This window comes from Amphibalanus amphitrite, unplaced genomic scaffold (assembly GCF_019059575.1).
Source record: "Amphibalanus amphitrite isolate SeventyFive unplaced genomic scaffold, NRLGWU_Aamphi_draft 000553F_arrow, whole genome shotgun sequence".
In the NCBI taxonomy this organism is placed as follows: Eukaryota; Metazoa; Arthropoda; class Thecostraca; order Balanomorpha; family Balanidae; genus Amphibalanus; species Amphibalanus amphitrite.
The window spans coordinates 166,950-190,382 of record NW_024882047.1 but is presented as its reverse complement, the minus strand read 5'-3'; the positions used below and the strand labels follow the sequence as shown (position 1 = coordinate 190,382).

The following is a 23,433-nucleotide window of genomic DNA, read 5'->3' as shown; positions in this document are numbered from 1 at the left end:
GACAAAAAGTCGGCAGTGCCCCCCCCCCCCCTCTCCCTTAATTGAAGATGTTCCGCTGCCACTTTCTGAGAGGGTAGCCCTTTTTGCACGTAGCACATCTTTTCCCATTGAGAACATGCGCTCTGCTGAGGCGCTTGAAGGGACGCCCGTGTTGAACTTTGCGAACACATACTGCAACGCCGGCTCATTGCGGAAGGCCAGTACACTGTACACTGAGGCCATCTTCCGTCTTCAAGTCAGGGCTGCTCAATAATCCACTATTCCGCTGCTGCATTAATGTCTGTGGGTTAGCTGAAAGATCAACCCGCTCGGACAACGAAAAGTAACGGAGGAACGAAGGAACGGACTAAACTGTTAACTTGTAACGGAGGAACGAACAACGAATGTAACGGAAGTTACTTGGTCCGTTACCCTTTTTAAAATGTAACGAGTCCGTTCCTCCGTTCCTAAAAATTGTAACGGCGTTCCGGAACGGAGGAACGGAGGAACGGATCGTGCCCACCTATGCCGGTGGGCCTATACGTGGGTGCAGTATGCTGCACGTGGGCACTGCCACCATCATGTATCAAAGGCCGGCCCTTCGGTTAGTCAGTAGGTATTACCTCGTCGCTGGAAAAGTCGCTGGCGACGTCGCCAACTTCACGGACATTACCTAATACGGGCCGGACAGTATTAATACCTACGGGCCGGGCAGCATGAATACGGGCTGAGTTTTCAAACGGCCGTAACATATACAATATACATACATAGATACAGGTACGCCAAGTTTCAGCACGCTCGGTCCCGTTTCAGCACGCTTGCCAAGTTATTGTTATTGTTACAAGTTCACACCTCTTCGTTTTGCACGTGACGTGGCATGTGCCATGTGCACACTGCACAACAGCACATGGGGGTGGGGGTCACTGCATCGGAAATGGTCCAATTACTTGGCAGTTGACGAAGGTACCCCCACAAAAAAGATCGCATGTAGGTAAATCGGTTCACTCATGTCTTATATGTTTGAACGACTGCAGGACCGACGCCATTCCGTGCACAAAGCTGCAGAACGTCGTTGGTGACCGGTTAGAGACACGTACTTACTTAGGGGAGAGTGGGGTAAGATGCCCAGGGTGGGAAAGACGCCCCACCCCCTCTAGGGGCGAAACAAAGAATCAAACCTGGAAATTAATGTTCTTAGCGTAAAGCGGAAGCCTGCCTTGTTAACTGCACAAAAATTTGCGAAGCTCAGTTGGGCAACGGCTGGCTGGTGATTGCATGTTTTTTATTTGCTGCTTTCAAAAAATATTTTGGTGTCAAAACATTGTAAATATCAAAGAAGGTAGATAATTTTTGCGTCCCTTGCTATAGTCGTGATACATTAACATGCGCGTACTGTGTCCCAAACAGTTTGTTTCAGGGTGTAGTTTTATGGCTAACAAATTGTACTGATTTAATGTTAATTCGGTACCTTGGGGTAAGATGCCCCCTGTCCTGATGGGGAAAGACGCCCCCCTAAATCCCTAGGCTGTCCCTCAAGCAGGCCGTCAAATCTTTTATTACATACTTGTGATGAGAGACAAAAGCCGATCTGGGACTATTGGGAGTCCAGTACGGTCGGGTGCTCCCAATGCCGGTCTCTCGGCCCACACAGCGACTTTTTGGGCGGCATCTGCCTCTGGAGCCCTCACGACGGCCTCTGTGGGCCCCATTATTGGCTCCAGGGCCCCTCACGACATCCTTCGAGAGCTCCCACGTTGGCTCCACGGGCCGCGCTGGCATCTGAGGTCCCCACGATGGGCTCGAGGGCCCTCAAGCATCATGAAGACCTATAAGGGCCCCACAGTGGTCTCCGAACGCCACCACGGAGGCTTGTTTGGACGCGCTGGACTATGATGGCCCTAACGATGACCTCTGAAGCCCCTTACGACTACTTTTGAGGGCCCTTTCGATGACGTTTGGTGTCTACTGCAGGCTCGAAGGGACTGCTGATTCGTTCAGGCGATTCACGTGCCCATTTATGTCACTTTCAATGCAGGGGGCATCTTCCCCAACGCCAGGGGGCGTCTTTCCCACCCTGTGGGGTAAGATGCCCCCTTTCACTTCTTCAGGAAAATGCTTAATAGCAAAAAACGTTATCATATTTCAGGCACGAAAGTGTGATATTTTTGGAGAAAAATGATGTCGGCTTCCGTTGAAACTCCAAGTTTTTGCTTTCCGGTCGTCATTTTCGAATAATACATGACATAGCAAAACCCTGGGCATCTTTCCCCACTCTCCCCTACATACATTTAGAATTGGTGTTTCAGCGTCTTATGGCGTCAAATCACCCAGAGGTCGTCCCCCATTATCCTGCCTTATGTTAAATGCATATGGACGGGCACGGGCAAAGTGTACCTAACAATGTAAAAAGAAACTAAGGTCAGGTGACTTGTAAGGTCACGTATTACGTGATACACTGTTCCCTTACGAGCAGTTTACAAGCCTTACGAACCTTGACGACCTACTTGTATACGAATTTTTAAATTTTATTTTACATTTTGCACATATCGAACCTTTTTTACGATACGAACCGTCTCTGTTTCCGGGGCTATCAAACACTGTAAGAATTTTGGAAATCAGATAAGAGATTTTGGAGATAGATTCTTCAGATCTCCTTCCCCTTCATTCACTCGTGTTACGGAATATATTTCAACAGCACTCGCCTTAATGGAATATACCCAGCTACGCGCGGGTTAAACAGCGATGTTAGAGACTACAGAGCTACAAACTAAAACGGCGCATCCTCCGACCAGTAGTGGCCGATTGTGTGTTGGCCGCATATGGTCGCTGTATGTTACGAGATTGCGTGTCGCGCACATGGTCCTGTTTCGAGACCGTGCGGCGGTGTTGCGCTAAGCCGGCGACCGCGAGTTGAGATGGACGATCAGGGCGCGTGCGCCGGTGAAAGGCCCCCATTGACAGTGCCGCGTGTTGAACGGCTCAACGCAGCCGACACCACCACCTCTTCACTATATAGCCGCCGAGCGGGTGTCGAACAGCACTAGTCTCCCGTGTCCTCGGTGGAGCTACAGGCGCCCGTCCCAGTACGATCACTGCGTCGTCACTGTCGTCACCTTGTCTCCGGAGCATCGGTAGGTGTATTCGCGTCAGGCGGTCAACGTTCCATTGATGTATTGATTAGGTATACGTAATGTAGGCATACATGCATCACAAACTTTTCGTGGCGAATTAATTATCTATGTAAGGTAAACCGAATGTTGACAGCTGCAGAAGCAGTGCATAATACACATAGATATACAAAATAATTTCAGTAAATTAGACGATGCAAAAACACAAAGCGTTTTGGTCACATGAACGTCCTTCAGCGCTTTGAGGACTAAGCAAACAATCGGCTCTCTTATAAACGTCTATCACTTACGCTCTTACTGCATTAGTAAACAAGTCGTCGTCGATTACTTATAACTGAGCTTGTTTGCCGTCCTTTTTACTTTAATAATTTCAGCAGATAGACCAGGTAGGAGTACAGCAATTTATTGCTTTCATGCGCATTAGGGTTATCGCGTAGGATTTTTTACGTACCTATTGGTTTTCGTTTTTACTCTGCTTCGATGTCATATATGTTTTAAGAGACATGCAGTAAACAAGCAATGTTGAGGTTTTTGAGCCAAATTTGTTCACGGCTCAATGCGGACTGAACGATAAGCCTTTCTTTTAAATTCACTTCTCGTCCATTGTTACCTATCTACCATTGGTCGTTTGGTAGTAGTTGTGCTACTGTCACGCTGCCAGCCCGGTCTGTCACCTGCAGTCCCTCGTTCACCTCTCTTCACCTCACCATATCTGACAGCTCACCCGCTCACCCATCCCCGCTCGCAGTGATGGCCTACCGCACCGCGCTTCTGCTGCTGCTGGTGGCAGCGGTCACCCTCGCCCAGGAGCCCAGCTACAGAAGTGGCTACTTCCAGTACGCCAACGTCAAGGGGCCCACAGAGTACGCCTACGGGTACCGCCGCGGCAGCCCGCACCACCACCGGGCGCACCACCAGAGGAATAAGGACCACACGTTCCAGGCCAAGGTAAGGACGAGAGCTGACTAGTTCAGGTCCCCGAGCTGGCGCTGTCGTAGGTATATCCTGCCCACTTGCCCGGTAATGCTTCGGTAATTGATACCTAACTGTCCAATCATAGCTGAACACTCAACAGATTTGACGTGGACGTACCAAGCTAAAAATTAGAAACTTGCATCTGTATTCTGTATACTCATTACTCAATCCCATGTCCGTAAGTTCCCGCTACTATTATGAGTTTAGCTCATGTTTAATTTGTCATATCCCAATGAATATATTAGGTAATTGCGTGAATGATGTGTGTTGTATGACGGTTTAGAATGTCGATTAAATATAAAAGCATTGTGTTTTCCATGAAGCCATATGAAGCCAAAGCCATATCAGCTCTGGCTGCGGTTTTTCTGACATAAACCTAAGCGAATCGGCTTTTCCTAACCGCAGTGCTTTTATTCTCAGGTAACCTGGGGCGACTACAGCGGAGGTCAGGGCGAGCACTACTTCGAATACAACCACGGTCCCAAGAAAACCGCCCACGAAAAGTCGCGGGAACAGGCGCCTCGCGCCTACGACCCTCGGCCCTACACGTCCAAGCATCTGTCATACTAGGCCTGCGGACCTGAAAATTGTCCGTATTCATCGATGCTTGACACTGCCAGACCGTCTTTCGTGTGTATTTTAAGTTTTCGTGCTTATTAAGCCAGAATGTCATCACGAGGCTACATGGCACATGCAACAGCGCCGCGTTGTCAATGGACTCCACATTACGTAACAGAATGTCAGGGATTGCCAGCGAATGTTCTCAGTTCTTTCGACTCAATTAAAAGCGGATACATGTTTTAATTATTCATTGCCACTTCGAAATTCTTCTGTTACTTTGTTGTTGTTTAGAGGGTCTAAAAAGCGATTTAGTTTTACCGCCGTTTGAATATGTTATTACTGCGCTGTTTTTTTTCTTCAAATTGTTACGTTTTGTCTGGTTGGTTAGTGTGCGTTATTGTTGCGATTCATGCTAAGGTGATAATCAAAATAACATTAGGAAATATTGTCATCGTGATTATAATAATGCATATGAATTAATACAGATGCCTTTAATACAAAGGACGCTATAAACTTTTTAGATGCGGGCCAGGTAAAACATGCAAAAAGTTCACGGATCATATGTTTTGAACGATCGCAATTCATACCAATCCAATGGTATGCGAGACGGACAGATGAATCGAACATAACTAGACGGTACTTATCAACGATTCAAACGACCTACGAGGCCATTATCAATTAATCACTAACGGACCGCTACCAACGCTGTTTAGGGGCGGAAGCATGTAACATGTAACCAGGTGTTCGATGGCCGACCCTGCACTGTCAGATAGAGGCGGTCTGTGCAATGTGCGGTACTTGTGTAGCCGTCAGCGGCGGTAGATCGTCCGCACCAACGCGCCCCAGCGCGGCGTTACGAGCATGCCGCACGCTGCACACCTAGGGGAATTGGGGTATGGGCGAGGGCAGGCTGCGGTTTACGCAAATTGTCGATGCACGCTGAGGACAGAATCGATGACGAAGCCGCTTCGCTCACGTCCGTCACCCGGGTCTGGAGGCGCCACTGCCGATAAGATGAGCTGGCATTACGCCATGCCGTGGTGACCTTCGCAGATACCAAGTGGTTACGCCCGGGCGGCGGCGGTCAGCGATCAGACGCTCACTCGATCGCCCCGGCCACTCCCGGTGCCCTCTCACTTCATCCATGGAGATTCTCTGCACATTGGCGGCATGGTGTCTGGCAGGTAATCGTCATCTGGTCGCCACCCGATTGTTATTTGATCATCTGGTCCGTGGGCTTGGTATGACCCCTGTTCAAATCTAGTGTTCCATCTTGACATCTGCTCATATTAGTTAAACTTTAAAGCTGAAATGACCATTGTTAATTAGGTAGAACGTCACAGGTGCTTGCATTTCCGGTAAAGCAGACTTGAGCTTTTTTGTCCATTCGTGCACCACTCATCATTTTCATCGTGTGGTTAAGCTGTGCTCACTGCACAGTGCACCACATTCTTGTACTGCGCGCGTCTCGGGCTCGTCAATATCGTTAATTCGCTCCCTTCTCTGTTTCAGTGGTGCTCGGCATTGTGCTCGTACTCGCGGTCGACCTATACACCAGACCTAAGTCGCGTTTTCATACCACTTCGAGTCTCCTCTACGCGTATATATTGGGCCTCATCACAGTGCCTATTGTAAATATTAATATAAGACGGCTCAGAAAACAGTTTGACAACTTTATTCAGGTAAGATTTAAATCGGATATCAAAACTATATCCAGATTGTCATGTCCAATCGAGTGTCTGATAATTTGACAATGCAGGCATATAAGTAATTAGTTGAACCCTAAAAGTGCCTCCTCAATGTCGAGAAATGCGTATAGGGACTCTGCAGAGTGTAAAGTTCATTGGAACTCTCGAGCAAGGTAACTAAGTATGTACCTTTATTTAGAATGTTGATGTTGATCAGCAAGTCATGATTAATCATGGCAAGGAAGTAGCGACCCGTGAAGTGGAATAGCTTGTGGAAGACGTTGTTACACAGCGGAGTGGGTCCACGAATTCTACCATCTTGGCTTGTGGCGTACTCAGCTGTGTTCCCCACCGTTCCAGGCCCAGGAGCAGTTCCTGCTGCGTCAGATCCGTGACAACGAGAACACCCAGTACGGACGGGACCACCAGTTCGGTCGTATCCACAGCCTGGCTGACTTCCGCCGCCTGCACCCGGTCACCACCTACAGCGACTACACCGAGTACCTGGAGCGCGCCGAGAACGGAGACGTCGGCGCCATCCTCGGCAAGAGCAAGCTGCTGCTGATGGCCTGCTCGTCGGGCACCACCGGCAAGTCCAAGCACATCCCGATCTCGAGCGGCTTCTCGGCGGTGATGCTGCAGATGCACGCCGCGCTGTGCGTGTTCCAGCCGCGGCCGCAGACCGTGCGCGTCCCGCTCTACAAGGAGATGGCGCTGCTGTGCAAGCCGCGCTGGCGGTATACGCCCAGCGGGCTGCCCATCGGGCCGCTCTCCGGCATCTACTCCAAGAAGCCGCACATGCTGGCGCAGTATGCCACGCCGTTCGGGGCGCATGTGGTCGACACCGAGACGGAGGCCATCTACACGTCACTGCTGTTCGGACTGCGCGACCCCGACCTGTGTCGCGTCGACTTCGGGTTCGCCTCCACCTTCTATAACGTGATGCAGTTCTTGGAGAGCCACTGGCGTGACCTGGTCGGGGACATCCGATCGGGTCGGCTGAAGGAGAGCCTGAACGTGACGGAGGAGCAGCGGCGCGCCATCAACAAACACCTGGTGCCGGACCCGCAGCGGGCCCACCAACTGGAGGTCCAGTTCGAAAAGGGTGAGAGCATCGACCGCACACAGATAGCTGCTAGCCACAACGCAATTCACTGGTTACAGACAAGCAAGAGCTTACATTGAATAAGGAGGTTTTGTACAAAAAAAAGATGAATAAATGAACTTTTTTAACGTTAAGTAAGTAAATACACCTTTTTGCACTCAAAATAGGCATCTTTTCATTCAATTTCGGCGAATTGCATTCAATTTCAGCGATCTCTCTGTTCGAAGCAAATGAGAGATCGCTAAAATTGAATGCAATTCGCCGAAATTGAATGAAAAGATGCCTATTTTGAGTGCAAAAAGGTGTAATACAATTTCAAGCGTTATCTAGTCAGACCTTCTGATTTTCAAGTGCCTTTTACCGTCGCGGTGCTATCTCGTCCTCAATTATCAGACGCATCCATTTGCCACAGTTGCGACTTGCGAGCTATCAGCATTTGACATCGGATATCAAGCATAGAATAATAAAACAACAAAATGTTCACTTATATCTATCTGACTTCTTACTGAAACGTTGCGTTACTTTGACGAAGCTGCTATACTTTTTTTGCCGTCAATGCAATTATTTGCGTATCACGTAACTGTTTTTCCAGGGTTTACAGCGATCATCCCTCGGATATTCCCAAAGGTGAACAGTGTATCGATGCTCCACTCCGGAACATCAATGTCACTCTACAAGAGCAAGTGCCTCCCATACCTGGGGCACCTGAAGCCAATCTCATGTGCGTAAACGCTATGCTTAGATTTCGTATCGAGTGGATATTTGTATATAATTTTCCGAAAGTCTTTGATTTTGTTACGGAAAATTATGTGGTTTATTGTAATCATCTTGGCAACCTTATTTGTTTTACGCCTTCGAATAGTTCCGTAATTTCTCTTCAGCCACTATCGATGGCATAGGTAATCATATGGGCCGATATAACGAGTAAAGACGAAGAACATAGGTAGCGCACACATGTCCGTATACAAAGAAGCACCAGCATGCCTAATGTGAGCGTTTTCGACCGCGGTCAGTCGTGTACGGCTCGTCGGAGGCGTTTTTCGCCGTCAACACACGTCCGGCCGGCGCCGATCCCGCCTACGTGGTGGTGCCCACCATGGCTCTGGTGGAGTTCCTGCCCGTGGATGACGCCGGGGCTCCGCTGGACGGCGCGGAGCCGCTGCTCGCCGATCAGCTCAAGGTGATCCGGGAGGATTGATCAGTGGGTTCTGCTGCCAAAGCTGAGTGCTGTTCAATGCACCTGGCTGTTCAGTTGTTCAGTTGCTGGACCAAGCACAATGGAAGCGGGATTATGAGGAATTGTGAGAAGGAGTGCTATCATATCCTTATCCTTGTCCAATGTCCGTATCATATCTCTGTCCTCTGCTGATCTCGACTGCCAGTTGGTGACTCTTGCAAATGCTGATATCACGAGAGTATGATTGTAGTGACGGTGCACAAACAGCCCTCTGTGCCGCTCTTGACCTTGGGATGACGTGTACAACACAAATGCGGGCCGTCATCCAACCAAGGTCCATGGTTTTAGGGGAAGACTAGGTACGAATGTGAGCCAAAGACGCTGTTGGGATAAGAATCAAACGTACACATGCAGCCGTACGCTCGTGTTCCAGGTGGGCAGCCTGTATGAGCCGGTCATCACCAACAACGCGGGCTTCTACCGCTACCGTCAGGGAGACGTGGTCAAGGTGGTCGACTTCTACCACCAGGCACCCTGCATCGACTTCCAGTTTAGGTCTGTATGCGGTATCGCGCGAATAAAAGACAAGCCTGGCTCAAAGGATGAATAAGAAATACAGTAATGAGAAAAGCAAAACGGAGCAAATGCGTAACGCTATTCGCCGCCGAACCGTTCGTTGCTATCACAGCCCAAGCTTGCTATCGAAACATCCACATGATTTCTCTGGTCACCTCTGTTTCACAGGGCGGGCCAGATGCTAAACGTGCACATGGAGAAGCTGTCGGAGGAGGCGTTCATGACGGCCCTGCAGACGGCCGCCGGACGCTGGAGCGGCGTCTCCGTGCGAGAGGTCACCAGCGCCGAGAGCGTGCTGGACCCGAGCCCGCAGCCGGGCGCGCCCTACTACCTGGTCCTCCTGGAGCTGGAGAAGGGCCAGCTCTCAGCGCAGCAGGCCGAAACGGTAACACGGCACTGAATAAGCAGTAATCTTGCATTCCAAACAACGTACCCTCAAACCCGAGGAAGTTAAATGCGTCAACAATCGTCTATAATACCCGTAAAATAAAAACGGAATAGTGAAGCCAGTTCTTTCGAAACTGAACCGCACATTTAAATAAACGATCTCAAATTCATGCGCTCCTGCTGCTGCTGTATCTAATCCCGTTTACAAGTTATAAGGTTTGTCGTCGCGACATTAGCTCGGTTGGACATCCTGTTTGCTAGCCCGAGTTGGCTGACCCTATATTTGTGACTCAGAAGGCACATCGCCGGCATGCGGGGCCGCAGTTTAAGTGTTTACGAACGGTGAAATATTTATTCTTCAGATCGATGAGGTCCTGCGTGAACAGCACTATGTCTACAAGTCGTTCCGCGACAAGGGGTCCATTGCACCTATGAAGGTATGCTACATGCGTCAAAACTTCATACTAACCGCTATGAGGCTGCTGAAATTATAATACGCGTCACTGTTTGTATGTTCGTGGAAGGGTTCATCATTAAAAATGTCTGCAGATGCTGTGATTTCATGGGATTGAGTGTAAAACCAATTCCATGAAAACACTTTTACCTGTGCAAATTATTTACGGGATAATGCTACATACATACATCGGAGGATGCCGATTGCCGAGCCGAAGTACGTTATAACATACAGGTATGCAAAGTGCAAACATACCATTATACAAGCAAACAAGCCGTCAGTAGTCAGACAGAAATATATACATATGATGTACAGATATAGAGATAGACAGACGGACGGACGGACAGGCAGACAGACAGACAGACATAATCAGACAGTACAAACGGACAGGCGGAAGGGTCACAAGTAGAGTGTACTGATAGACGGAGTCTCTCTCTCTCTCTCTCTCTCTCTCTCTCTCTCTCTCTCTCTCTCTCTCTCTCTCTCTCTCTCTCTCTCTCTCTCTCTCTCTCTCTCTCTCTCCCCTTTCCCCTTTCTCACACAATACACACCCCTGTGTGTCTTCAGGTGCGGCTGGTGGAGCCGGGAACGTTCCAGCAGTTCCGCCAGTTCCAGTTCGACACGACGTCGGCGTTCGTGACGCAGTTCAAACAGCCGCGCGTGCTCCGCACCCAGCGCCAGGTGGAGTTCTTCCTCCAGCACGTCACACCCTTCCAGTGATCAGTGGCGGATTCAGGGGGGGGGGGGCAAAACAGGCATTTGCCCCTCCCAAACGGCATAATTTTAACATTACGCTTATGGACGAGGCATGGAAAGAATCGATAAATTGTTATGGTTTGCCCCCCTCCCCACAAAAAAATGAGCTGGATCCGCCCCTTCTAGTGATCGCCGACAGATGCTATCGAAGCTGCGGTACGCACTGCTTTATTGTATATAGTAATACACCTACATACATATCAACCGTGCGTCGCCGACTTGGGATTTAGAAAGGGCTGAGTTAATAGGAACATTATAGGTGACTTATAGGGCGATGATTTTCTTCGGATACCTAGTGCGGTGAAATGAAAATGAGAGAGTTCCTCTCCTCCTCGTGTGATGTTTATTTAATAAGTTGTACCATATGTCTGTTTGTGTCTGTTTGTCTGTCGGTTTATAATAATTTTATTATATCTGTGTCGATTTATTACAAGTTCAATGCAAAACTGTTAAACACATCGTTAAAAAATGCAAGTGCGACGGTTCCAAAACTCTGGAAGTTACCGGCTCACAAAGCATATATGCTTTGGCTTTGTGGATGATATATTATTAGCTAAGTTCCGATAGCCATGGTTCAGACATTGTTTCAGGAGCCCGTACCGACCCAGCTACTCAGCACAGTTTGCAACACCATCCGTCATCTCCCAGTTTGTTATCGTTGAACAGCCATAAACAACGTTCTCCACCCTGCCACTCAGAAACAACATCTTGATTATCCCAAATATCAGTTCTTTTGCAAGTAGGCATGCATCAGTCCCAACCCCTAAGCAGAAAAAAGATTATAGCCACCCTTTAAAAAGTAAAGAAAACATACAAACAATAATAAATACCGTAAGTTTCCTGTGATCATTCACCGGGGACAATGAAGTCCAAGAAGCTGTGAAATCGTTCGTAAACGGGTAAGAAGGTTTATCGAGGGGATTCTGGTCCTTTTCGTTTTCGTTAAGGTAAATATGTCATCAGTGGTCAAATAGTTTGCGAGTTGTGAGTAATTTGCAAGCCTAAGACCAACAATAGGTGTGATCCAACAAATGAAGTCTTAACACGTGAGCTATGCCTAAAACTAGGGTGGCGCAGCGTCAACATTTAATACAATTTCTGTTGTGTGAACATTTATACTTGCTAACTATAGCGGTAAAGGGAAACGACTTACTCTCTATCCTGTTTCAAACATATGGATATGCCCCTGTAGAAAATGCTTAGGCCAGATCAATCAATGCATTGCGTAAAGAAAAGGCTAAAGTAAAGTAGCTTATGTATATTTTTCGTTTCACCAACAAAGCTGGGTCAAATATATTTGACACCATACGATAGATGTGTAATATTCACGTGAGAAACAAAGCTTCATGACTTCACGCAGTCACAAATAGTTAGCTCAAGTTTTTCTTCAGCTGCTGAGTTAGTACTCATCCTCAATTTCTTCATCAATATCACCGTCTTGCGCTACCTCCTCGTAATCCTGCTCCAGCGCCGCGATGTCTTCGCGCGCCTCGGAGAACTCGCCCTCCTCCATGCCCTCGCCGACGTACCAGTGCACGAAGGCGCGCTTGGCGAACATGAGGTCGAACTTGTGGTCCAGGCGCGCCCAGGCGTCCTTGATGGCAGTGGTGTTGGAGAGCATGCACACAGCGCGCTGTAGCTTGGCCAGGTCGCCGCCGGGCACCACGGTCGGCGGCTGGTAGTTGATGCCCACCTTGAAGCCGGTCGGACACCAGTCGACAAACTGGATCGTCTTCTTGTTCTTGATGACGGAGATGGCGGCGTTGACATCCTTGGGCACGACATCGCCGCGGTACAGCAGGCAACAGGACATGTACTTGCCGTCGCGCGGATCGCACTTCACCATCTGGTTATCCGGCTCGAAGCAGGACCTCGTGATTTCCTCTACGGTGAACTTCTCGTGCTGCGCCTTCTCCGCCGATACGACCGGTGCGTAGGTGACCAGCGGGAAGTGGATGCGAGGGTACGGCACCAGGTTCGTTTCAAACTCGTTGAGATCGACGTTGAGCGCGCCGTCGAAGCGCAGCGAGGCGGTGATGGAGGAGATGATCTGGCCGATCAGCCGGTTCAGGTTGGTGTACGTCGGACGCGCGATGTCCAGGTTCTTCTGGCACAGCTGGTAGATGGCCTCGTTGTCCATCATGAACTCGACGTCGGCGTGCTCCAGCGTGGTGTGAGCGAACAGGATGGCGTTATAAGGCTCAACCACAGCCGTGGCCACCTGCGGCGCCGGGTAGATGGAGAAGCACAGCTTCGCCTTCTTTCCGTAGTCCAGTGAAAGCTTCTCCATCACCAGGGAGGTGAAGCCAGAGCCAGTGCCGCCACCGAACGAATGAAAGATGAGGAAACCCTGAAATCCGGAACACTGGTCTGCCATCTTACGAATTGAATCCTCTGTCTGGTCAATGAGCTCCTTGCCGATGGTGTAGTGGCCACGTGCGTAGTTGTTGGCAGCATCCTCCTTCCCGCTTTTCAGGTTCTCCGGGTGGAACAGCTGGCGGTATGTGCCAGTACGAACCTCGTCTACCACCGTCGGCTCCAGGTCCACGAACACAGCGCGCGGCACGTGCTTGCCGGCGCCGGTCTCGGAGAAGAACGTGTTGAAACTGTCGTCGGCGACGCCAACGCTGGTGTCTGAGGGCATCTGGCCGTCGGGCTGGATGCCGTGCTCGAGGCAGTAGAGCTCCCAGCAGGCGTTGCCCATCTGGATGCCGGCCTGGCCGATATGCACGCTGATGACCTCACGCATGATGCCGAAGAGGGGAGACAGAGACTTATAAACTGACGTGCGGCGTCCGAAGTACCCTCAGGCGGACAAGGCACGGGACCCGGTCGAGCTACGGAAGCGCGGGTCCTCCTGCCACGGTGCCCGGTGAGGCTAGTGCGGCGGCCCGTGGATGCCTCCGGGGCCGAGCGGTCGGTACGGTCGCTGACACGGGATCGGCATGTAACGACCCACGGCGGGACGCTCAAATGCGCCGAATAACGTGGACACACCGTGTGTTTGGGGGCGTTGCTAAGGTATGGGGGCCGCTATGCAATCGAAGAATTGATTGCAGCCGGCAAGGATAAGGGGCCGCGCGACCAAACATCGTCGTTACTGAAAAGTGACGTAATACCTGATGGCGTTCCTGGTATGGCTAATGAACACAATGCGGCATGAGCCCGAGGGCACTCCAGCAGCGGTGTGCGCACACAATAATTACCATCGTAACAGCGCCTCATCACTCCGTGTGTATTGGACCCACCGTGTTTATCATTCGTACAGGGAAGCATGAAATGCTAAGTAACTGGGCAGCAACGTTTATTGGATACATACAAATGTTAGTGAAGGCATAGTTGCGTAAGAAAATCTTCGCTCTGGTTTGGTACTTTTCCACGTGAGTCATGAATGGTTGCTTTTCAATTAGCTTTCAGGGAATCCGTTTGCGCAACGACTATCCGAGCCAATTTGAAATGCGTGTGAGCTTCACTTTGGGGGAGAGGAGGGCGAACAAGCACGTCAGTATAGTATCTGGATACCTATACTCGTAATGCACCATATTATATCAAAGGTATAACTGGCTTTGTCGAAGAAAGGAATGCATACCACGCAGTGAGACGAGCCCCGTACAATATTGCGGCGAACGACGCGTGAGCCGCTTACGAGCAATCGAGCTCAGCATTATGACACCACTGGGTGCATTTATTTGACAAAATACAACTGACTGCTTGGCAGCCACGAAAAGCTAAGGTTCCGGTGGTATAGGCATAAAAAGCGACGTTTATTACGTACCTTGCATCAATATTAAGTAACGAACGCTGTTCCACATTGTATTGAATGTCTTCATGTTTTTTATTTCTACTTTATTTACTTCTTCCTTTTTTCTTTATTCTTTTCTGACAATATTGCCATTCAATAAAAATTTTATAGTTCATTCAGAAAAGTTGTTTTAGCTTACGCCAGTTGTCAATACGAGTACATATCACCAAACTTCGAACTGTCTCGTCTTATATTCCTGACGAAGGCTGGCATAGCTCTAAGCTCGTAAATAAGAGTTCACGTTAACTGTGACATTTATCTCTCTGTTAGGTTGCATTGGATATTATATATGCTACTAAACATCGAATGTTATACGGCTTCCTTGCAGGGTGATTTTTTTTACTTGTTAAAAAGTAATGAGGTCTAGTGGCGTTAAAATGTAAACATATGTTGCAAAACTATATACCAGGATGACAAGCATTCTGGGACATTTTGATTTCATGCAACACGATGTGAAGGAACGTCCAGCGTGTATTTTACTTGTGCTTGAAGTTACCCCCTCTCTCACCGACACGAATCAGCCCGCCTGAGCACGTGTTGAACAGCACCATGGACTCCCATACTCATAGGCGGACTGAAAATGCTCCTATCGCCAATTTTCAGCTCTGCCAGATATTTCCACTGTTTTCTCGTTATATCTGCCATAGATGGGTCCAAAAACTAGAAGTCTAGGGAGGGCAGGTCGAGGATTTTGATACTGACGGCCCTGGTGGTGTCTGATTCGCTGTTTTTCTTTCTCCCTGAAGACTGATTCTTCAGAGGCTGCACTTACGCCAGATAGACCGTTTGAAGGTTATTTATGACTACAAGCTTGTTCGTGCGTTATTTAACGTCTTTTTGAGGTATCTCCTTGATCATCGTATGCTTCGAACTGCCTCAATGCTTCAAAATCATCGTTTTGTGTCGTTCCTTACTGAACGGCAGTGGACCATGCGTGTTCAGGCTCCATTAGGGCCGAGGCCGTCGGTGAAAAGGGACAAATGATGACAACATACAAAATGTCCCAGATTTATCTATCACGTGCATTGCTTTTTTGCACGCGATTTTTCGATTTAGGGACCACCATTGACGTTTACTTTTTAACAGTTAAAAAAAAAAACCACCCTGTATCTCTTTTTTATGAACAACGGATTCAAAGACGCAAATGAGCATTACTATACCACTACCTACATTGCCACATCTTCATGCGTAAAACACACTCACATATGTACCTACATCACAGCCTAGCCTTCTGTAGCTATCTTGGTTGTGCCGAAACCTCCCACGCAAGAATTCCCCTTCGCAATGAGACGAGTGCAACACGTTACGCACAGCGCTACCATCGAGTATCGCCTACAATTCTCTTGACACGACACACTAGAGATGTCAATCGGATACCAACTTTTTGGTATACCGATACCAAACCGATACCAACTTGGTAATGTGGTTAGTATTTTGTTGGTGTCATGAACCCTCACTAATGTATAAGAGGCTAAGAAATCGGTATAAAGTTGGTATTTCCCTCATTTTCCCAAGTTGGTTTGGTTTCGGTATTTCCCCACGGTTGTGGTTGGTATTTGGTTTGGTATCGGTATTCCGATTTTCCGTAATTGACACCACTACGACACACTGACACTGCAGCACGACTAGAGTGTCGCCATCTGCTCCCTCACACTGCCGAGGTCAGCGCGCCCTCTGTAGAGCCCGCACGCGGCTGATGTCCGCAGCGCTTCGCATCGGCTCAGGGCCCAGGGGCAGCGGCTTCGACGCCTGTTCTGTTCCGGATTATTCCGCAACTGCCCCCCCCCCCCCAAAAAAAAACGTATGCACCACAGCGGCAAAAGAAAGCTGATCACTAGTGGGTGGATCCGATCGAGAGAGAGAGAGAGAGAGAGAGAGAGAGAGAGAGAGAGAGAGAGAGAGAGAGAGAGAGAGAGAGAGAGAGAGAGAGAGAGAGAGAGAGAGAGAGAGAGAGAGAGAGAGAGAGAGAGAGAGAGAGAGAGAGAGAGAGAGAGAGAGAGAGAGAGAGAGAGAGAGAGAGAGAGAGAGAGAGAGAGAGAGAGAGAGAGAGAGAGAGAGAGAGAGAGAGAGAGAGAGAGAGAGAGAGAGAGAGAGAGAGGAGAGAGAGAGAGAGAGAGAGAGAGAGAGAGAGAGAGAGAGAGATAGAGAGAGAGAGAGAGAGAGAGAGAGAGAGAGAGAGAGAGAGAGAGAGAGAAAGAGAGAGAGAGAGAGAGAGAGAGAGAGAGAGAGAGAGAGAGAGAGAGAGAGACAGACAGACAGACAGACAGACAGACAGACAGACAGACAGACAGACAGACAGACAGACAGACAGACAGACAGACAGACAGACAGACAGAAAATTCCCACAGCATCGCTATAATCGCTGAACACCGACCAAGCAGTGACAGCACGGTAGTGGGGCAACGGCAGCTCTGCGATAAACTGCAGGTGTAATGCGATCAGTGACTGTCCCTGCTGTATTGCGGTACAGTCTTTATTTAACGGTGCTCCTGTGTTGCGGTGCAGTCTATATTTACGGCGCTGTTGTGCGGCGCAGTCTATATCTACGGCGCTCTTGTATTGCGGTATAGTCTACATTGACGGCGCTCCTGTATTGCGGTACAATCTAAGTTTGCGGCGCTGCTGTTTTGCGGTACAGTCTATATTTATACGGCGCTCCTGTATTGCGGTACAGTCTAAATTTACGGCGCTGTCATATTGCGGCACAGTCTATATTGACGGCGCTGCTGTATTGCGGTACAGTCTACATTTACGGCGTGGATGTAGTGCGGTACGGTCTATATTTACGGCGCTGCAGTATTGCGGTACAGTGTATATTGACGGCGCTCCTGTATTGCGGTACAGTCTAAATTTACGGCGCTGCTGTAGTACGGTACAGTCTGTATTTACGGCGCTGCATACTGCGGTAGAAAATATATTTACGGGGTGACTCAAGTGCGATAAAAGTCCAGGGTTTCAGAGTCGTGGTGATATTCTCCGACTCCGACTTGGACTCCGAATCCGAATTTTTCATCGGCTCCTACTACGACTCTGACTCTTATTCTGACTCCGGATCAATGCACTGTGGCCTATAATGGGTGAAATCCTAACCCACGCCGGTACGGAGGGGAGCTGATGCAACCCTTCCTCTGCGTGTTGTTAGCTAAAGGCAGCACGGCTTCTCGGAGTCTGATTTTCAACGTTCTATCAGAGTTTTATGTCGCTATTTGTTAAGGAGCGAAAGCATCGGTTATCGGAATGTGAGCTTAAAACGGCCGATTTTTCTAGCAACTTGATTTTCACCTGCCATAGTAAGGTCCAATATTAACCCTCGCCGGACCTATTTGTTTTCTACATACGCGCCGGCCGAGGGGCGGGGGCGGGTGTACGACCCCTTCGCCATTTCGCCCCTGGTGGAGCTAGCGCGTCGCGGAAAAAAAAACGAGCGTGTGCGCCGTTATGAGACAAAGAGACTGATACCAGCTTTTAAGGTCCTAGGTCAACCGTTGACCTTTGAGGTCAGGTCAAGTGACCCAAGGCACGGTTCGGTTTTCGGTGAATAACTTCGCAAAACACGGTCGCACAGCCGCGATTTTGGCAGCATCGTGCTTGCCTCGCTCAGGCGCGTCAAATGATATACTTTTTTGTTTGGGTGAGGTCAACTTTGGGTGTTGACCTCAGGTCACGGTCAGGTCAGCGCCCCCAGGTCACGAACTTGGTCAAAGGAGGTAATGTCGCATATCATTAGATTTGCCAGGTCTTCCTGAGTCCATTGGTGGCTTGCCGACTCGCTAGCTCAATTTGATCGAGAGTTATTGACGAAAAACGAATATGACCGTAATGACGTCATAAATGCCGTCACGCAAGGTCAACATTGCAAAAGTGACGCATCGAACCTTGCAAAAAGTGCATCAAATCACGATTCTGTGTGCTTGAAATAGTTGGAGATCGTTCCCGGTCCCAGAATAGCGGTTTTCATTTTTTCCCCATTGACTTATAATGGTGAGGTCACGAAAATGACCTGACCTCATACTCGTATGATCTTTAGGACAAATCCGATGTATACAATTTGTGAGACTCGTAATGGATACTAGATCCTGCAAGCTTCATTTCCCCGTGGCAGCTCCTCTGGCAGTGAGGGCGTTGCGAAGTTGCGACATCTGAAGACCGTGCCGAGGTTCACTTATGACGTCATAAGTCAGTGACCTGACCTGACCCGAAAATGCGGTTGGTGTCAAAAGATCCGGATTCCGGGTTGAACCAAAGGTCAGGTATGATTCAAGTTTCAGCTCTCTGTCGCCAGCGTGTTCGGAGCTATCGCGAAAAAACCCTATGGGGGGGGCGGCACCCGCCCCCCCCCCCTCGGCCGGCGAGGGTTAAGCTGAGGTAACAGTGTGTGCTCATCTGGGACATTTCAACAAGCGCAATCCACTCGCGTTTGTTGTAAATCGCTCGGATATTTTATTTGGAACGACGGCATCCTGCTTGAGCCGAGACCGCAGGTAGTCTTGCTTCGCAGAAGAGGTATTCGGTTCAAGGGAGCCAAAATTTACTTAGGTTCTATAGATCACAGGACTGGGACCAAGTTATAGTGTAAGGTTAGAGTCATTTTTAGAACTAACGCAAAATAATAGTAACATTTATTCAATCTGGTATGCTTAAGTTATCTTCAACCTCTTGAGCAAGCCACAACTCATATTCTAACGCGCATTACCGGAGTCGGAGTCGAGACAGCTCGGACAATTCCGACCCCAGCTCCGACTCTAGGCCTGTTGCCAAGACTCCGTGCGACTCCGACTCCGATTGTGACTCCGAAACCCGGCTACAAACTGTACATTTACAGCGTTGTTATAGTGCGGCACAGTCAACATTTAAGGCGTGGATGTACTGCGGTACAGTCTATAATAGGTGGACCCTATTACTGATTTGAGTGTCTCATACCGTTCGCTCCCCAAATCTGTTGTCCAGTATTGGCTGTTAATGGCCGTCTGCACCCAAATCGTGTTATCGTTCATATCACGATCGATAACAAGACGTGGGCCGACGACGAGTGTGTCTATAGGACGGCATATATAGTACAGAGTGGAAGTTCCTATTGGGGAGGGTGGGAGGGGACCATTTTCCACAGCCTGTCGCTTGGTTTCCACCCTTCTGCACTGTCCGCCGCCTCTGAGCTCCCGTCTTCGACTGCCTGACCTGTTTTGCGGCAGATCCCTCCCTCCCCTTGTGTACTGTGTGTGCCTTATCTCGCCTCGGCCGCGGCCCGGTCCCCTCCCCGTCCCTGGACCCGGGCCGTCAACCCGCGCACCACGACTCGGGTCTCCTCCCACCCCTCTGCCCCTCCCTCCCTCCTCGTGCTGGCCATCCTCCGCTCACTCTATTCGAGCCCCAAATCAAGCTAATAGGTGGACCCTATTACTGATTTGAGTGTCTCATACCGTTCGCTCCCCAAATCTGTTGTCCAGGGCCCAGTTTCACCAAGCTCTGTTTGGGGTAGTTTCGGCGAAACTACCCCAAACCAGTTTCACCAAATGGGGTAGGTTCTGATTGGCCACTTCCAAACTACCCCATGGAGTAGTTCTTATTTTACCCCAAATTTGCCATGCAAACAGATGCTCACGGTCAGTGAGCAACTGAACAAGCCAATCAATCAGCTGATTATCGTCGGTTCTACCCCAAATATCCGACCAAAATTACGGCAGACATTCGTGGGGTAATCTGTGAATATGATACCGATTGTGAGCAAGAATTGACAGTAAAATAGTAATAAGAACATAATTTATTGAAGTCCAATCACCTGTCACGTTTGAGTACGCATTATTCATAGCATACCTACTTCAAATTTCATCCAAGTATTTTACTGCATGTAGCCTGCGCCACCATGCTTGTGATCTACAACACCAAAAGAAGCATTATACATAGATGTCGCCCATAGCTGAATGCCAGGAATTTTACTTTTTTAACTATTAAAGGTTTTCTTCAACAGTGACCTTGAATACCGGATGAGGAAGCCTTGAAATATAAACAATAAAAATGCACATTATTCACGGTGGTTACATGCTGCGTCTTGTTGAAATGATCCAAGTACTTGTGTGATCTATTCAAATTATCATTTGAGCCTATATATGACCTTGATTTGAGGCATCTATGTATTACGGTCAATGTGCAAATACCTATCCAGCAAATATCAAGACGCTAACAACTGAAATCAATATAAAATGCCGTACCTAAATCAGCAAGAGGATGTGTCGTGCATACCTAGGTAATTCTCATTAGAAATAAAAAGCATATGGTGCACGAAATTCGTAAGAAGCAGTTGTTAAAAATACCAGGCCAAGTGGATTCGATACTTTCCATATCTTTTTTTTTTTGTCGCTGTTGTGCATATCTCAATTAAAGGGACTATCCCACCTTTAACATGGGGTTTGAGTTGAGATAGCCAAGTTTGCGGCGAGGTTCAGAAACCACTATCTATCTAGGTTGCAACCCCCGCGGCCTCTTGGTGTTGAAGAAATTCGTTCCCTTCATTTGAAAATGGGCCTTGTGCAAGGCCCTATCTTCAACATGGAGCGACCGTTAGTGTGACGTCACCTCGTTTAGTCATTCTGATTTAAATGGGTTTGTTCGTCGAAAAAATCGCTTAAAACTTGGTCTGAACTTTGTTGTGGTGCCTACAGACTTACAGAGTAAAAAGAATCAGCTTTATGACAGTAATGTGGCCTGGGGAAGGAGGTAATTTTGGGCTGTGACGTCACATATTTGAAAGTTTGTGTTTGGAATATGGGAAGCCTAAGATGTTTAATGAAAAATAAATGCCAGAACCGTGTTCCTGGTCATCCAATCTATAAAGTCGGGCACAATTTAACTGGTTTTAACAACATTTTAGACGGTGGGATAGTCCCTTTAAGTTGCGTTATGTGCCGTGCATCTGTAATGTATGTATTTTGTAATGCACATTAGAAATAAAAAGCATCTGGTGCAAAAGATTCGTAGTTAAAAGTCGTCAAAAATACCAAGCAAGGTGTATTCGATACTAAAACATGCACTAATTTACTAAAACATTCTAATTATAAAACACTAAACATCTAATCTAATTTAACATCTAATCTAATCTTAAATATCTAATCTAAACATCTAATCTAAGCATCTAATTTACTAAAACACTAATTAATATTAAAATATTCGATACTATTCGATATTGAAACTAGATAAATAGATATTCGATAATGTAACCTATCCATCAAGATTCGCGGTTGTGCATTGCATTCCTTTCTCAATAAAGTTGTGAATCTTGGAAACTGAGGTGCCATGGTGCCATCGTTACCAAGGTGATTGGTAGACAAATACAAGAAGCCAAATCGAATGTGTTCTTCATTTCACGCCGTCGTGAAATGAAATTCTCGACCAATCAAAACGTTCCGTTGTTTTGCTGATGCTGCTTGCTTAGCAAACATTCACAATGAGATGCCGAAACTACCCCATGGGGGTAGTTTGAGCTGGTGAAACTGGATTCTATCCCATGGGGTAGAATGGAAATCTACCCCATGCCGAAATTACCCCACTTGGTGAAACTGGGCCCTGGGCCCAGTTTCACCAAGCTCTGTTTGGGGTAGTTTCGGCGAAACTACCCCAAACCAGTTTCACCAAATGGGGTAGGTTCTGATTGGCCACTTCCAAACTACCCCATGGAGTAGTTCTTATTTTACCCCAAATTTGCCATGCAAACAGATGCTCACGGTCAGTGAGCAACTGAACAAGCCAATCAATCAGCTGATTATCGTCGGTTCTACCCCAAATATCCGACCAAAATTACGGCAGACATTCGTGGGGTAATCTGTGAATATGATACCGATTGTGAGCAAGAATTGACAGTAAAATAGTAATAAGAACATAATTTATTGAAGTCCAATCACCTGTCACGTTTGAGTACGCATTATTCATAGCATACCTACTTCAAATTTCATCCAAGTATTTTACTGCATGTAGCCTGCGCCACCATGCTTGTGATCTACAACACCAAAAGAAGCATTATACATAGATGTCGCCCATAGCTGAATGCCAGGAATTTTACTTTTTTAACTATTAAAGGTTTTCTTCAACAGTGACCTTGAATACCGGATGAGGAAGCCTTGAAATATAAACAATAAAAATGCACATTATTCACGGTGGTTACATGCTGACGATGTGTCTTGTTGAAATGATCATAGTACTTCAACTTGTGTGATCTATTCAAATTATCATTCGAGGTATCTATATGCCTTACGGTCAATGTGCAAATATCCAGCAAATATCAAGACGCTTACAACTGAAATCAAAATAAAAATGCCGTACCTAAATCAGCAAGAGAATGTCGTGCATACCTAGGTAATTCTCATTAAAAATAAAAAGCATATGGTGCAAGTAATTCGTAATAAGCAGTTGTTAAAAATACCAGGCCAAGTGGATTCGATACTTTCCATATCTATTTTTTTATTTTTGTCGCTGTTGTGCATATCTCAATAAAGTTGCCTTAAATGTGCCGTGCATCTGTAGGTACAGTATGTATTTTGTAATGCACATTAGAAATAAAAGCATCTGGTGCAAAAGATTCGTAGTTAAAAGTCGTCAAAAATACCAAGCAAGGTGTATTCGATACTAGTAAAACATGCACTAATTTACTAAAACATTCTAATTATAAAACACTAAACATCTAATCTAATCTAAAACATCTAGGGTAGCCTAGGGCAAGACGCCCCAGATAATTTATTTTGCTACATAACTTTTGTCCCACACAACCTGGAAGGCCAAATTTGTGCTCAATGCGTTCTTTGGACATTTTACTTTAAATTCCACCCCTCAAATTCATTCACTTATGATCGGACTCCCA

General features: G+C 47.7%; 3 protein-coding genes across 3 annotated transcripts; 2 read left to right on the top strand and 1 right to left on the bottom strand.

The window, feature by feature from the left end:
- The first annotated feature begins 3,014 nt into the window (after positions 1-3,014).
- On the top strand, positions 3,015-5,550 carry LOC122393773. Its single transcript, XM_043390133.1, has 3 exons — positions 3,015-3,110; positions 3,856-4,055; positions 4,503-5,550. Exons 2-3 carry the CDS (start codon positions 3,858-3,860, stop codon positions 4,650-4,652), a joined length of 348 nt encoding a protein of 115 aa, XP_043246068.1. The 5' UTR covers positions 3,015-3,110; positions 3,856-3,857; the 3' UTR covers positions 4,653-5,550.
- A 139-nt stretch (positions 5,551-5,689) lies between these two features.
- On the top strand, positions 5,690-11,260 carry LOC122393771 (probable indole-3-acetic acid-amido synthetase GH3.9). Its single transcript, XM_043390130.1, has 9 exons — positions 5,690-5,827; positions 6,156-6,325; positions 6,692-7,436; positions 8,029-8,157; positions 8,450-8,616; positions 9,047-9,168; positions 9,358-9,574; positions 9,939-10,013; positions 10,598-11,260. The coding sequence occupies exons 1-9, from the start codon at positions 5,788-5,790 to the stop codon at positions 10,748-10,750; spliced, it is 1,818 nt and encodes a 605-aa protein (XP_043246065.1). The 5' UTR covers positions 5,690-5,787; the 3' UTR covers positions 10,751-11,260.
- A 775-nt stretch (positions 11,261-12,035) lies between these two features.
- LOC122393772 (tubulin alpha-1D chain-like) lies at positions 12,036-14,502 on the bottom strand. The gene has a single exon (XM_043390132.1). It carries the CDS (start codon positions 13,533-13,535, stop codon positions 12,186-12,188), a length of 1,350 nt encoding a protein of 449 aa, XP_043246067.1. The 5' UTR covers positions 13,536-14,502; the 3' UTR covers positions 12,036-12,185.
- Between the last annotated feature and the right edge of the window lie 8,931 nt (positions 14,503-23,433).